The sequence below is a fragment of the Geotrypetes seraphini genome, chromosome 8 (assembly GCF_902459505.1).
Source record: "Geotrypetes seraphini chromosome 8, aGeoSer1.1, whole genome shotgun sequence".
Lineage (NCBI taxonomy): Eukaryota > Metazoa > Chordata > Amphibia > Gymnophiona > Dermophiidae > Geotrypetes > Geotrypetes seraphini.
Genome location: NC_047091.1, coordinates 102,962,439 through 102,977,286, shown reverse-complemented (window position 1 = coordinate 102,977,286; position 14,848 = coordinate 102,962,439). Strand labels below are relative to the sequence as shown.

At 48.6% G+C, this 14,848-nt stretch overlaps 1 protein-coding gene across 2 annotated transcripts in view; it reads right to left on the bottom strand.

Moving 5' to 3' along the window:
* Positions 1–13,062, bottom strand: part of CRTC1 (CREB regulated transcription coactivator 1) — a 387,940-nt gene extending 374,878 nt beyond the window's left edge. For both annotated transcript variants that reach the window (XM_033955481.1, XM_033955482.1), the window contains exon 1: positions 12,827–13,062. In XM_033955481.1, coding sequence (XP_033811372.1) covers positions 12,827–12,952 — 126 coding nt within the window. In that variant the 5' untranslated portion in view covers positions 12,953–13,062. The remainder of the gene's footprint in view (positions 1–12,826) is intronic.
* Positions 13,063–14,848: the final 1,786 nt, after the last annotated feature.

Sequence of the window (14,848 nt, the reverse complement as noted above, 5' to 3'; positions counted from 1 at the left end):
TAGGGTACTTGGAGGGCCCCAGAAAAAATAGTTAAATGTCTTATTAAAGAAATGGCAATTTTGCATGAGGTAAAACTCTTAATAGTTTATAAATCTTACCTTTTAACAGTTAAAGAAAAATTTATAAACTATTAAGAGTTTTTACCTCATAAAAAATGGTCATTTCTTTAATAAGACATTAACTATTTTTTCTGCGGCCCTCCAAGTACTTACAAAACCAAAATGTGGCCCTGCAAAGGGTTTGAGACCACTGGAATGTAGGGATATCTAAAGCCTCTGGAAGCTGGAATTCAAGTCTTCTGACTGCCCAACCGGTCTGACCACCATGGCCGGTGACCTGCGCCATCCTCAGATACGTCGCACAACAACCTGGCAGAGGCACACAGTTCAGCTCTAATCCTGTTCGCGCCTCCACGGAATTGGTCAGCTTCCAATAAACCCACTAGGGGACAAACCTGGGGTGAGCTAGCTCCTGATACTGGAGCCCTGGTCTGCAGAACAGGGAACCCCCCAGATGCAGACGCTCTCCAGTGGTCTGCAATCTCCTGCCACAAGGATGTCCCCGCAGGGAATCTCCACAGCACGAGGGCAAACCCGTGAAGGAATTACCAAAAAAAAATTACTGAAAACTAGTAAAAGAAAACACGAGCAGAAGAGATAAGCTCCTACAGGCTTGGCATGTAGAAAGCAAGACTGGGATCTAAGGGGCATGCTCCAGGATATGCTAGCAGAGGGAGGAGTTAAGACTTCAATCATCTGAAGCTTTCTACAGTGCCTGGCGGCTAAGGATGCATAAAACTCTCTGGTCCCGGAATAAATGGGGATTATACAAGAATACTTATTACCCAAGAATAACAACAAAAAAAAGTTACATTTTTGCTTCTATTGAATTGCTTCCTTTTTATTTTGGAAATATTGTGGATTATAACTTTTGGCACAGCTGTCTAAGTTTCACAAAATCTGTAAGCCCTACCTAGCTTTCTATTTGTTCACTCACATGCCTTATAAAAACACTAATGTGCTACAGCCATGTTCAATTATTATCATCCAATTCTGAACAAACAATACATTTTGCTATATATGCTCTTTACCAGGGGTGCCCAAAAGGTCGATCGCGGAGCCCATCCCTGGCTCCATGATAGACTCATATTGCCTTTACATTCTCTCTGCTTCCACGACACACAAAAGCCAGGCCCATGCAGCCACTACACAAGTGTTCCTCCCCCCACCCCCCAACATCAATTCTTGACGTTCGAGAGGAAGTTCCGGGCCAGCCTGGCTTTTGCACGTCAGGGAAGCAGGGAGAAGGCAGCGGTGGCTTGGGGGGCAGGGTGAGAGAAAGAAAGATGGTGGCTGGGTGAGGCAGGGAGAGAGAAAGAAAGACAGTGGCTTGGGGGAACAGGGAGAGAGAAAGAAAGACACAGAGCTTCATGCTTCCTGGAATTAAACAGGCTGCTATTCCTCCATTGACCAACTAATAGTTCTGCTTTCTCTGGAGAGAGACAAAAGATAAAGAAAGAAAGACAGGGTCAGGGAGAGAGAAAGAAAGAAAGGGGGCAGGGAGAGAGAGAGAAAGAAAGACAGAAAGAAAGAAAGGGGGCAGGGAGAGAGAGAGAGAAAGAAAGACAGAAAGAAGGAGGCAGAGAGAGAAAGAAAGAAAGGGGAAGGGGCAGGGTGAGAGGAAGAAAATGTTGGGGAGGGAATGGAGTGTGTTGGGTGGCAGGGGGCAGGCTGGGAGAAAGGAAGAAAAAGTTGGACTCGTGGAGGGACCAAGAGAGATGTTGGTTGGGATGAGGTCTGGAGGAGAGGAAGCATGCAGGAGGAAGAAAGATTGCATGCACAGTCAGAAGGAAGTGCAACCAAAGACTCATGAAATCACCACACAACAAAATAATAATAATAATAACTTTATTCTTCTATACCGCCACAATCAAATGATTTCTCAGTGATTTACATCGAAGAGAACTGGACAATCAGCGAAGTACAAAATACAAATAGCAAAAGAACAATATGTTTCTTAAGGATAATCAGAGTAGAATTATTGCAATTATTATAGAATTTTTCTCAGTGATTTACATCGAAGAGAATTGGACAATCAGCGAAGCACAAAATACAAATAGCAAAAGAACAATATGTTTCTTAAGGATAATCAGAGTAGAATTATTGCAATTATTATAGAATTATTGCAATTAATGTAGCTTCTATTTAGGAAAAGCAGTTACTTACCGTAACAGGTGTTATCCAAGAACTGCAGGCAGATATTCTACACATGTGGGTGACGTCATCTACGGAACCCCGATCGGACACTCTCGCAAGCAAACTTGCTTGAAGATCTTCAAGCTTGTGAGAGTACGCGAGTGCCTGTCCGCACGAGCTAGGGGGCGCGCCTCCTCTTCGTGGCCTCAGTTCAGATAGCAAGCAAAAAAGCCAACCCCGGGGAGATGGGCGGGTTGTGAGAATATCTGCCTACTGTCCCTGGATAAAGTTGTTACAGTAAGTAACTGTGCTTTATCCCAAGACAAGCAGGTAGCATATTCTCCACATGTGGGTGACCTCCAAGCTAAACAAAAAGAGAGGAGGGAAAGTTGGCAAGTTAGGAGAACAGATTACGCAACACGGACTGGCCAAACTGGCCGTCTCACCTGGAGAAAGTATCCAGACAGTAGTGCGAGGTGAAGGTATGAACCGAGGACCATGTGGCAGCCTTGCAAATCTCCTCAATAGGCGTGGACCTGAGGAAAGCAACAGACGCCGCCATCGCTCTGACTTTATGCCCCGTGACCCTACCCTGGAGCGGTAGACCAGCTTGAGCGTAGCAGAAAGAAATACAAGCAGCCAGCCAGTTGGACAAGGTGCACTTGGATATGGGACGCCCCAACCAATTCACATCAAAAGAAATGAAGAGTTGAGGAGCTGTCCGATGAGTCTGAGTGCGTTGCAGATAGAAAGCCAATGTCCTCTTACAGTCAAGAGTGTGAAGAGCCACCTCTCCAGGTTGAGAATGGGGCTTAGGAAAAAACACAGGAAGAATAATGGACTGGTTGAGATGAAAATCCGAAACCACCTTAGGCAAGAACTTAGGATGGGTGCGGAGAACCACCTTATAATGATGAAAGACGGTGAAAGGCGGATCCATAACCAAAGCCTGCAGCTCACTGACCCTGCGGGCAGACATGAGCACAATAAGAAAGACCACTTTCCAAGTGAGATACTTCAGAAGAGCCCGATCGATAGGTTCAAAAGGAGGCTTCATCAACTGAGCAAGGACAACATTGAGATCCCAAACCATGGGAGGAAGTTTGAGAAGAGGATGAACGTTGAAAAGGCCTTTCATAAACCGGGAAACCACCGGATGAACCGAAAGCGCTTTCCCCTCAAGCAGCCGATGAAAAGCCGCAATGGCACTCAGGTAGACTCGAATAGAAATGGATTTGAGACCAGACCAGGACAAGTGCAACAGATAATCAAGCACAGAAGGCAAGGAGGCAGACCGTGGCTTACGGCTCAGCGACGAATACATAGAGGAAAACCTGGTCCACTTCTGAAAATAACACTGTCGAGTGGACCGCTTCCTAGACGCCTCAAGAACATCCTGAACAGATTGAGAGAACTGGACAGAGGCGGTCAGGTGCTGAGAAACAAGCCGTCAAATGCAGGGACTGCAGGTTGGGATGCAGAAGAGAACACCTTTCTCTGAGAAAGCAGAGACAGAAAAACCGGAAGAAGGAAAGGCTCCCTGGCACTGAGTTGAAGAAGCAGGGAGAATCAGGGCTGCCTGAGCCACCGAGGAGCTATGAGAATCATGGTGGCGTGCACAGACTTGAGCGTGACTAGAGTCTTCAGAATCAGAGGAAATGGCGGGAACGCATAGAGAACAGGCCTGCCCAGTCTAAGAGGAACGCATCCGCCTCGAGACGGTGTGGGGAATAGATCCTGGAGCAGTATCGAGGCAGCTTGTGGTTTAGGGGGGAAGCAAACAGATCCACCTGTGGGATCCCCACCGATCGAACACCTGACGCAGAATCCGCGAACTGAGAGACCATTCGTGAGGTTGCAGCAGGCGACTGAGCCTGTCGGCCAAGCAGTTCTGCTCGCCCTGAATGTAGACCGCTCCAAGAAAGATGTTGTGGCAGATCGCCCATTCCCAAATCTTGAGAGCTTCCTGGCAAAGAGACAGGGACCCTGTACTCCCCTGTTTGTTGACATAATACATGGCCACCTGGTTTTCCGTCCGGACAAGAACCACGTGGCCGCGAAGCAGGCTTTGAGAGCATAGAAAATGGCTCGAAGCTCCAACAGATTGATGTGACAGCGCCGCTCCCCGCTGGACCAAGGCCCCTGCGTCCGTAGGCCGTCGAAGTGAGCTCCCCACGCGTAGGTGGACGAGTCGGTCGTCAAGACCTTCTGCGCCGGAGGAGCATGAAATAGAAAACCTCTGGAAAGATTGGAACAGTGCATCCACCAGCGGAGAGATCGCTTCAAGGAAGGAGTCACCGTGATCCTGGCGGAGACCAGATCGCGATCCTGATGCCACTGTAAGGCCAGGGTCCACTGCGGAATGCGAAGGTGAAGTCTGGCAAAAGGCGTCACATGCACGGTGGAGGCCATGTGCCCCAGCAGTATCATCATGCCCTTGGCCAAGATGGTCAAAAGGAGGGAGACCTGTCGACAAATGCAGATGATGGAATCCGGACGAGGCAGGAATGAACATAGACGCAGCGTATTCAACACCACTCCGATGAACTGGAGAAATTGGGACGGACACAACTGAGACTTCGGAAAGTTTATCTCGAAGCCCAGATGTTGCAAAAATAGAATAGTCCGTTGGGTCACTAAATAACCTCCGAACGAAACGACGCCTTGATCAGCCAGTCGTCCAGGTAAGGGAAAACCCCTGGAGCCCCTGCGTCCGCAGGGCCACAGCAACCACCACCAGACACTTCATGAACATCCTCGGGGAAGACGCAAGGCCGAAGGGGAGAACATGGTACTGAAGATGGAGATTCCCCACCCGAAATCTCAAGAATTGGCGAGAGGCCGGATGAATCAGGATGTGCGTATAGGCTTTTTTCAGATCCAGGGAGCAAAGCCAATCCCCCTCATCCATGAGGTGATACAATGTCGGAAGAGTGAGCATGCAAAACGGCTCCTTGTCCAGGCATTTGTTGAGAGCCCAAAGGTCGAGAATGGGACGCAAATCTCCGGTTTTCTTGGGGACTAGAAAAAACCGGGAGTAAAACCCCGAGTCCCGCTGATGCTCCGGAACTCCTCGACCGCCCGAAGGCGGACAAGAGCCTGGGCCTCCTGAAGCAGGATGGGAAGATGCGCTGCGTCAGAAGGAAACTCCCGGAACGACTGGGCCTGAGGTGACTTCAACATGCCTGATGTGGATTGGGACACACTTTCCTCTGCTTCCGGCAGCAGCAGAAGGCTATTAAACTCTATGAAGGGAGCAAGACTCAGGCAACTGGTGTTGGAACCAACAAGGGATCAGGCAATACTGGACCTGATACTTACCAATGGAGAAAGTGTCACAGAGGTCTCGGTGGGCGACACATTGGCCTCCAGTGACCACAACATGGTATGGTTCAATCTCAAGAAAGGTTTCACTAAATCTACACTGACCAAGGTCCTCAAATTCAAGGACACAAACTTCAAAGACATGGGAGACTTCGTTCACCAGGCGCTGCAAAGCCAAGCAGAAACCGATAACGTGGAAGAAATGTGGTCGACTTTGAAAGCCACCATACAGGAAGCAACAAACCGCTATGTTAAATCAGTAAGTAAACAGCGAAGGAACAATAAGCCAAAGTGGTTCTCTGCGGAGATCTCGGACCTCATCAAGGAGAAGAAAAAAGCATTCATCTCTTACAAACAATCAGGGAAACAGGACTCTAGAGTAGACTATCTGGCCAAGTCAAAAGCCGTCAAAACAGCAGTTAGGGAGGCCAAATTCCGCATGGAGGAGTCTCTAACGAAGAACATCCAGAAGGGAGATAAATCCTTCTTCAGGTATATCAGTGACAGAAATAAGAACTCAGGCGGGATAGTACGCCTTAGAAAACCAGACGGAGACTATGTAGAAATGGACTCGGAAAAAGCCCAACTGTTAAATGAATACTACTGCTCAGTCTTCACCCGCGAAGCGCCGGGACATAGCCCTCAGCTACAGACAAGGGTTGACTCAGTTGACCCGTTTAATAATTTCGAATTTATGCCCAGTGGTGTCTATTGCGAGCTGTCAAAGCTCAAGGTTAACAAGGCAATGCGGCCTGACAACCTACACCCCAGGGTGCTCAAGGAGTTGAGTGATGCTTGGCGGAACCGCTATCTGCGCTATTCAATCTCTCCCTTAGTACAGGTAGCGTCCCGTTGGACTGGAGGATGGCTAACTTCATTCCACTCCACAAGAAAGGCTCAAGGATGGAGGCAGCAAACTACAGACCAGTGAGTCTCACATCAATAATGAGCAAACTAATGGAAACTCTAATCAAACGCCAATTGGAAACGATCCTGAATGAGGAGAATCTACGGGATCCCCGTCAACATGGATTTACTAAGGGGAGATCCTGCCAATCCAACCTGATCAGCTTCTTTGAGTGACGGGGAAGCTGGATGTTGGGGAGTCCCTGGACATCGTATACCTGGACTTCAGCAAAGCATTCGATAGCGTTCCACACCGCAGGTTGCTGAGCAAGATGAGTTCTATAGGATTGGGCGACACATTGACGAAATGGGTTGGGAACTGGCTTGGAGGCAGGCTTCAGAGGGTAGTAGTGAACGGCACCCCCTCCGAAATGACGGAGGTGATCAGTGGAGTGCCGCAGCGCTCGGTCTTGGGCCCGATCCTATTCAACATCTTTATAAGAGACTTGGCAGAAGGGCTCCAAAGTAAAATAACATTATTCGCCGATGACGCCAAACTAAGCAATGTAGTAGGCAAAAGCACAACAGACAAAAATTCAATGCCTGACAACATGATGCACAACCTACTCCTACTGGAGTGCTGGTCTAGGACCTGGCAACTCAGCTTCAATGCCAAAAAATGCAGTCATGCACCTGGGCAGCCAAAATCCATGCAAGGCTTACACCCTTAATGGCGAGATCCTAACAAGAACTGTAGCAGAACGAGACTTAGGGGTGATCGTCAGTGAGGACATGAAGACTGCCAATCAAGTGGAGCAAGTTTCATCCAAGGCAAGACAAATCATAGGTTGCATACGCAGGAGTTTCGTCAGCCGTAAGCCTGATGTCATTATGCCATTGTATAGATCCATGGTGAGACCCCACCTGGAATACTGTGTGCAATTCTGGAGGCCGCATTACCGCAAGGATGTGCTGAGACTGGAGTTGGCCCAGAGAATGGCCACCCGGATGATCTTGGGACTCAAGGATCTCCCGTACGAGGAACAGCTAGATAAATTACAACTATACTCACTCAAGGAACGCAGAGAGAGGGGAGACATGATCGAGACGTTCAAGTATCTCACGGGCCACATTGAGGTGAAAGAGGATATCTTCTTTTTCAAGGGTCCCACGGCAACAAGGGGGCATCCGTGGAAAATCAGGGGTGGGAAACTGCACGGTGACACCAGGAAATTCTTTTTCACTGAAAGAATGGTTGATTGCTGGAATGGTCTACCACTTCAGGTGATTGAGGCCAGCAGCGTGCCTGATTTTAAGGCCAAATGGGATCGACACGTGGGATCTATTCACAGAGTAAGGTAGGGGAGGGTCATTAGGGTGGGCAGACTAGATGGGCCGTGGCCCTTATCTGCCGTCTATTTCTATGTTTCTATGAGGTGCATGCTGAAAGTGAAGAGAGTACCCCTCTCGAATTATGGAGAGGACCCAAGCATCGGCCGTCAGCACCTCCCACTGACTGCAAAAAAGATGAAGCCAACCCCCGATGGGAAGGGGTGGAAGGGTCTTGAGCGCAGGACACCAGAGTGTCTAGCCCGTAATTGTCAAAAAGACGACGTCGGTTTCACCGCCACAGGAGGCTGAGACTTGGCAGGACGCTGCTGCTGAGGGCATCAAGGTGGCGGACGAAATAGTGGAGGAGTGGACTTCTGCGGATAGCACCAAGGAGGAAGCTTATACTGCCAAGCAGGAGGGGCTTTCACCTTAGGGCGCATCAGAGAGGTGAAGGATCTCTCGTGCTCCGAGAGACGTTTCGTGGCCACTTCGACCGAGTCATCGAAGAGCTCATTCCCCACACAGGGGAGATTCGCCAAGCGATCCTGCAAATGTCCACCAGATGCAGCCAAGCCAAGAGATGCATTGCCACCGCAAAGGCCGTGACCCGGGACGACAGCTCGAAGGCGTCGTACGCAGCCTGCAGCATGTAGACACGTATAATGGACAAAGTCTCCAAAAGTCGACTGAACACCTGCTGACAACGTGAGGGGACTTCAGGAAGAAAAGACTGCAGAACCTTCAGGCAGTGCTTGAAGTAAGTGAACGTAAAATTGTAGTTAAGGATACGGTTCGCCATCATTGAGTTTTGATAAAGGCGGCGACCGAACTTGTCCATCGACCGGCCCTCTCTGCCCGGGGGGACGGCAGCATAGACCTTGGAGGGGTTGGACTTCTTGAGCGAGGACTCGACCACCAGGGACTGGTGGGAGAGCTGCGACTTCTCAAAATCCTAACATGGTACCGTACGATATCGAGACTCCATCTTGGAAGGGATGGCCGGGATGGCATAAGGCGCTTCCAGATTACGGAGGAAGGTCTGTTGGAGAACCTGATTCAGAGGAAGCCACAAGGACTCCTTAGGGGGGATAAGGCAGCTCCAACTCATCCAGGTATTCCTTGGTGTACCGGGATTCAGACTGGAGATCCAGCTGAAGAGCCCTACCCGTGTCCGAGACAAATTTAGCAAAAGCCGAGGTCCAAAACGAAGAAGGGGTCTCATGAGGCGAGAAGGATCCGGAATGTCGAGCCGCTGAAAAGGACGGGGACGCTTCCCTGGAATAAAGAGCAGGCATGTCCGAGTCCCGGGAGAAGGACAGAGAAGATGTTCGGCTCCGAGGGCCCGGAGAGGCAGAGAAGCCCCCATGGCGTCCACCACTGGGGGAAGAGCCAGGGGTATGAGAAACTGGAGGGGAAACCAACTTCCCTGAGGGCCTCGAGGGAGGGGTCCTCGACCCTGAGCCACCTCGACCTGGGGAGACTGACGGGGAGGACCGACGACAGGAGCAAGAAGTGTGTCGAGACCGCACCGGCTCCCTGAAGTGCCTTGAGGAACGCGGGGCAGGAGATCTGCCCCGAGGAGGCGAGTCTCTTGACCTTTTTGAGGGCGGAAGCCTTGAAGAAGGAGCAGACTTTGAGGTATGCTTCGATCGAGGCACTCAGGGCGGGAACCCGGGCCTCGAAGTAGCAGGGGATGACCCACTAGAGAAAAGCCATTGAGACCGCCCGCAAGGGGCGTCGAGCAGGCGCTCAGGCTGGCCAGCCGGGATGGAGGTTGAAGCAGGGGCAAGCTGGCTCAGAACCGAGATCTGCGTCTGCAGGATGGCCTTCAGCATGTCCTCTAACATCGGCACTAAGACCATCAGATCAGGTCGAGGTGCAGCAGTGCGCTCCAACGAGGGCGTCCTCGATGAAGAGTATTCCCGTTGAGTGGAGGCATGATTTGGAGGCCTGGACGTGGCATGGGCCATCGCACCCCCCCTGAGACCTCGGGGTAGGCTTCTTCACCAAGGAACTTGAGGGAGGAAGAGGAGACTTACCCAGAGCCACAGGTTTCGTCAAGGCAGACAAAGACTTGACAGACGAGGGCGACTTCGACGAAGTAGAGGCCTTTGAAGCCGAGGCCCCCATTGGGGCCGAGATCGGTCCCGCCGCCGGATCCATGCCAAACAGTTTGAGGATCCTGGTCCTTCTCCTCAGAAGCGGTTAAAGAGTAGCACAACGCGGGCAGGAGTCCAAACGATGGTTGGCCCTGAGGCACTCAACGCACCAATGGTGGGGGTCAGTGATAAAGATCATCCGACCACACTGAGTGCACTTTCTGAAACCAGAGACCGTCCGGGACACAGGCCCAAGCGACGCCGCAGCCGCGCGAGGCTCACCAGCCAAGTCGGACCCGGAGCCCCGGGTCAACGACAGAAGTCGGAAGAAAAAACGTTTTAAGATTATAATTTTTTTTTTAAACGCACCGTACAGCGACTCACCCGAACATAAGAAAAACAAAGTAAGCCGCGGTGCAAGAGGCACTCCGATCTCGCAGAGCAGAGGAACTGAGCTTCTGGCTCCGCGGAAAACAAAGAACTGAGGCCACAAGGAGGAGACGCGCCCCCTAGCTCAAGCGGGAAGGCACCCGTGCATGCGCAGTACTCTCACAAGCTTGACGATCTTCAAGCAAGTTTGCTTGCGAAAATGTCCGATCGGGGCTCTGTAGATGACGTCACCCATATGTGGAGAATATGCTGCCTGCTTGTCCTGGGATAATGAATCTATCAAATAGCACAGTCTTAATTTCTTTCCGAAAAGCGCCATAGGTCAACCTGGCTCCAATAATGTAATTACCTAACCAGGACTGCTGTTTACTTGCTTGAAACATAAAAGTCCTATCCAAAAATGACCTATATCTACAACCAGTAATCTTTGGGTAGGCAAATAAATTACAATTTCTGGTTTTCCTGGTGGGGTTGTATAGCACAAAATGAGACAAAAGATAGGTAGGGGCCAGTCCCCAAATCAACTTAAAACAAATACAAGAGAATTTAAATATTACTCGTGCCTCCACTGGTAACCAGTGCAACAATCTATAGTAGGGACTAACATAATCTCTTTTCTTCAATCCGAAAATTAGACGGACAGCCGTGTTCTGTACTATTGCAAATTTTCTATTTTTTTTAGCTACACCAAAATAAACTATATTGCAGTAATCCAATATAGATAGAACCAATGCCTGCACCAATAATCTAAAGTAGTGGTTTCCAACCCTGTCCTGGAGGACCACCAGGACAATCGGGATTTCAGACTAGCCCTTATGAATATGCATGGAGCAGATTTGCATGCCTATCACTTCCATTATATGCAAATCTCTCTCATGCATATTCACTAGGGCTAGCCTGAAAACCCGATTGGCCTGGTGGTCCTCCAGGATAGGGTTGGGAACCACTGATCTAAAGGATCAAAATATTTTTTGATAGTCTTTAGTTTCCAGAGTGCAAAGAAAGTACTTCTTCAGCACTAAGTTTGTATGTTCAACTATGGATAGATATCTAATGTAACTCCTAATATTTTTATAGATTTAGGTAGGAAAAATGATTTTATTTCAATTTAGTGATCAAAATGTGTCAGTTTTGAGAATTTATATCTGCTGTCTATAATTTTGCACTATGGCCCCCTCTTACTAAACCGCAATAGTGGTTTTTAGCGCAGGGAGCCTGAGCGTCAGGAGCAGCGCGAGGCATTCAGCGCAGCTTCCTGTGCTATAAACCGCTATCGCAGTTTAGTAAAGGGGAGGAGGTATATGTGTCTATTTTTGTATTGTTGTTACTGAGGTGACATTGCATATTTTAAAGTCATCTGCCTTGATCTCTTTGAAAAAAAACCCAATATAAATTATAATTTATATTTTCTCTGCGTACAGTGTGCTTTTTAAAATTTTATTGTTGGTAGATCATTTTGATTTGGTCATTTTAAAAGTAGCTCGCAAGACAAAAAAGTCTGGGCACCCCTGCTCTATACAGTTGTGAATAAAGTTATACTTTAGCTCACTGAAATTTTTAATACAATAAAACATTCTCCATTTGAAACCAAATCCAACCCATTACAAGCAACATACTGTATTTGTAAAGCAAACCATATCCCTAAACATCTAACAATGTAGTTTCCATTCACCAAGATTTTAACTTTTCAATCCTTGCACTTGGAATAAAAAGGTTTGCTGTGTAGGGTATTTCAACAAGAAAAAAAAAATAGGAGATGACAGAAGGCAAATGCCTAAAAGCCTTTTGTCATATACTGACAGCCTATCTCACATATTAGCAATTCAAAAATAAATATAAACCTAATAAATATTCAGTCATCTCTGAAATTAACAGGAATACATCAATACACTGAATGGCCTCCTAAATCAACCCACGTAGTGAACGAAACCATAAATATATGCCAGAATAATAAAAAATTGGAAGGAACAAGGGAAGAGGGAGAGAGCGCGAGGGTATGTATATACAGTACATACACCTATGTATACAGATATTTTGACAGCATTTGCACATTTATATATATACAGCTCGCGTACAGTTAGGGCTTCCATTATTTATACATGGACATACAAATATATAACATGCGTAAAGAATGAAAGGAACACAATAAAATAAATATTTCATGGGCAAGTGTAGTCAATACATATGGCGAGTCCAGAGAGAAAGTATTGCTTAGAAAAATCTGAACGTGCAAACAAACTACTGAGGGAAGCTGCTTGTCTTCTTTCACTATCCTCCGCCCATATAATCACCATAGTGGTGATGCCACGAGCCGCACAGCTAGCGAGTGAGTGAGTGAATGATTCATGCGTGCTATTGTTTACGTTGGGCTGCAGGGAGCCGCTGGCGCGCGCTCTCTCCCTCCCTTCGTTGAGCTCGAGCAGTGTGTGTATGTACGTGTGACAAGACGAAGGGGAGGGGGAAGGAGCGGGGAGGGACTCGCCGCCCTCACCCACCGCGGAGGCCCTGCCCGCTCCCCGGGGCTACGCTTGTTTATTGTCTATGCGAGGCGGGGAAGGAGAGTGGGTGGGCGAGCCGCGAGCGAGCAACCCTCCTGTCGCCGCCAACACCAGCACAGCCCTGCCCCTCTCGGGCCTTACCCGTGCCGCCCGGGTGATGCTCAGATCCTTCATCACCTCCTCGAAAGCCGCCGTCTCCTCCGCCTGCTTCTGGTTGTGCAGGGCGATCTTCTCGCTGAATTTCCGCGGATTGTTCGACGTCGCCATGTCGCCCACCGCCGTTGCCAAAGGAGGAGGAGGTGGCGGTAGTGGCGGCCGCCGCGGCGCTGGAGCTGCGGCTGCTACTGAGCCTTGGGGCTGCTCCGCCCTCTCCTCCTCCTCGACGTCAGCACGCAGGCGTATGCACGATGGCACGCAACGCCAACCATGCCTCCTCCACTTTTGCCTAACCCTCTTCTCTATCTGTAATAGGACCGTACTTTGCATGTGCTGTCTGATAAAAATCACATTCATTAAGGAGAGTTTACATTAAATCGGCCCTCGGTTCTCTTAGTGTACTCTTTCGTTACTATATTTTATAGATAGGAAGCTCCTATTTTTAATTGGACCTCACTAACAAAAATAAAATAAGGTGATACATTTCTATTGAATTAAATGCATTCTTTATTAGCTCTCAGGATCTAATACTTTCTTCCTCATGTCAGAATACAATAAGCAAAATAATCATACACAGCATTCCCATCTTTAAAGGGTAAACATTGGGCGTGATAAGCAGGGCAGGATTAATTTGCTGAGGGCCCCTAGGCACACAAGTACACTGGGCCCCCCCCCCTGCCCCACCCCCAACATGCCCCGCCCCCTGCCCCACCCCCGTGTATTTACCCATTTTCTTATTTACTGCTTTATTTCCACTTTATTTCTTTTATTTTTAAATTCAAAACAAGCAACAAAGATTACCATACCAGTGCCAGTGTACAGTTTTTCTTCTATGCAACCTCCAAACATCTCTGAACAAAACTCCCCTTCCTTCCTAGAGGAAGAGATCTTCAGCTGGCAGGGCTTTGGGAAGCCCACCAATTTGTATTTTGCATATAGGTAGGAGGCATGGGGCATGGAGGGAAGAAAATTTAGTGCCCATCATTTTATTGAACTAATACATTTATCACTTAGCTTTCAGAGGTTAAAACCTCTTTCTTCTGCTGTTCCAGTATCCCTGTCCTGACCTGAGGAAAGGAGTTATGGTCTCCGAATTAGTAAAAAATGTATTAAAATTAGTTCAATAAACAGTATCATCTTATTTCCATTTTCTGTTAATAAACGATTATCAACACAGCTACAATAATACCTTATGCTAAAGCAAAAATAAATAAATGAAACAAATAGAAATGTTTTTCTACCTTTGTTGTCTGGTTTCTGCTTTTCTCATCTTCTCATCATTCTCTTCCTTCCATCCACTGTCTGCCCTCTCTCTGCCTCTTCTATATGGCATCTGCTCTCTTTCTATGCCTCTTCCAGAAATTGTCTGCCTCTCCCTTCCATCTCTCCCTCCCCCCCCCCCTCGGTGTGGCATCCATTTTCTTCCCTTCCCTCCTCCAATGGATTGGCATCTCTCTCCCACACCCCATGGTCTGGCATTTCACTCTTTCCCTTCCTCCCACTTCCATCAGCATCTGTCCCCTTTCTTTCTCTCCAACCCAATTGCATCCAGTATCCTTCCCCCTTATGTCTCTCTCCCCTTTCGCTGCACACCGATTCCATCAGCTTCTGCCCCCTTTCTTTCCCTTCAACCCAATTCCATCCAGTATCCTTCCCCTTTATGTCTCTTTTCCCTTTCCTTACACACCAATTCCATCAGCATCTGCCCCTTTCCCTCCACCACCCTTCCATACCACACTGCCCCACCACCCTTCCATACCACCCTGCCCCCTTTCTCTTCCTCCACCACCCTTCCATACCATCCTTCTCACAACCCTTCCATACCATCCTGCCCCTTTTCTCTTTCTCCATCACCCTTCCATACCACCCTGCCCCCTTTCTCTTCCTCCACCACCCTTCCATACCATCCTTCTCAAAATCCATCCATACCACCCTTCCCCCTTTCTCTCCTTCCACCACCCTTCCATACCATCCTTCTCACAACCCTTCCATGCCACCCTGCCCCCT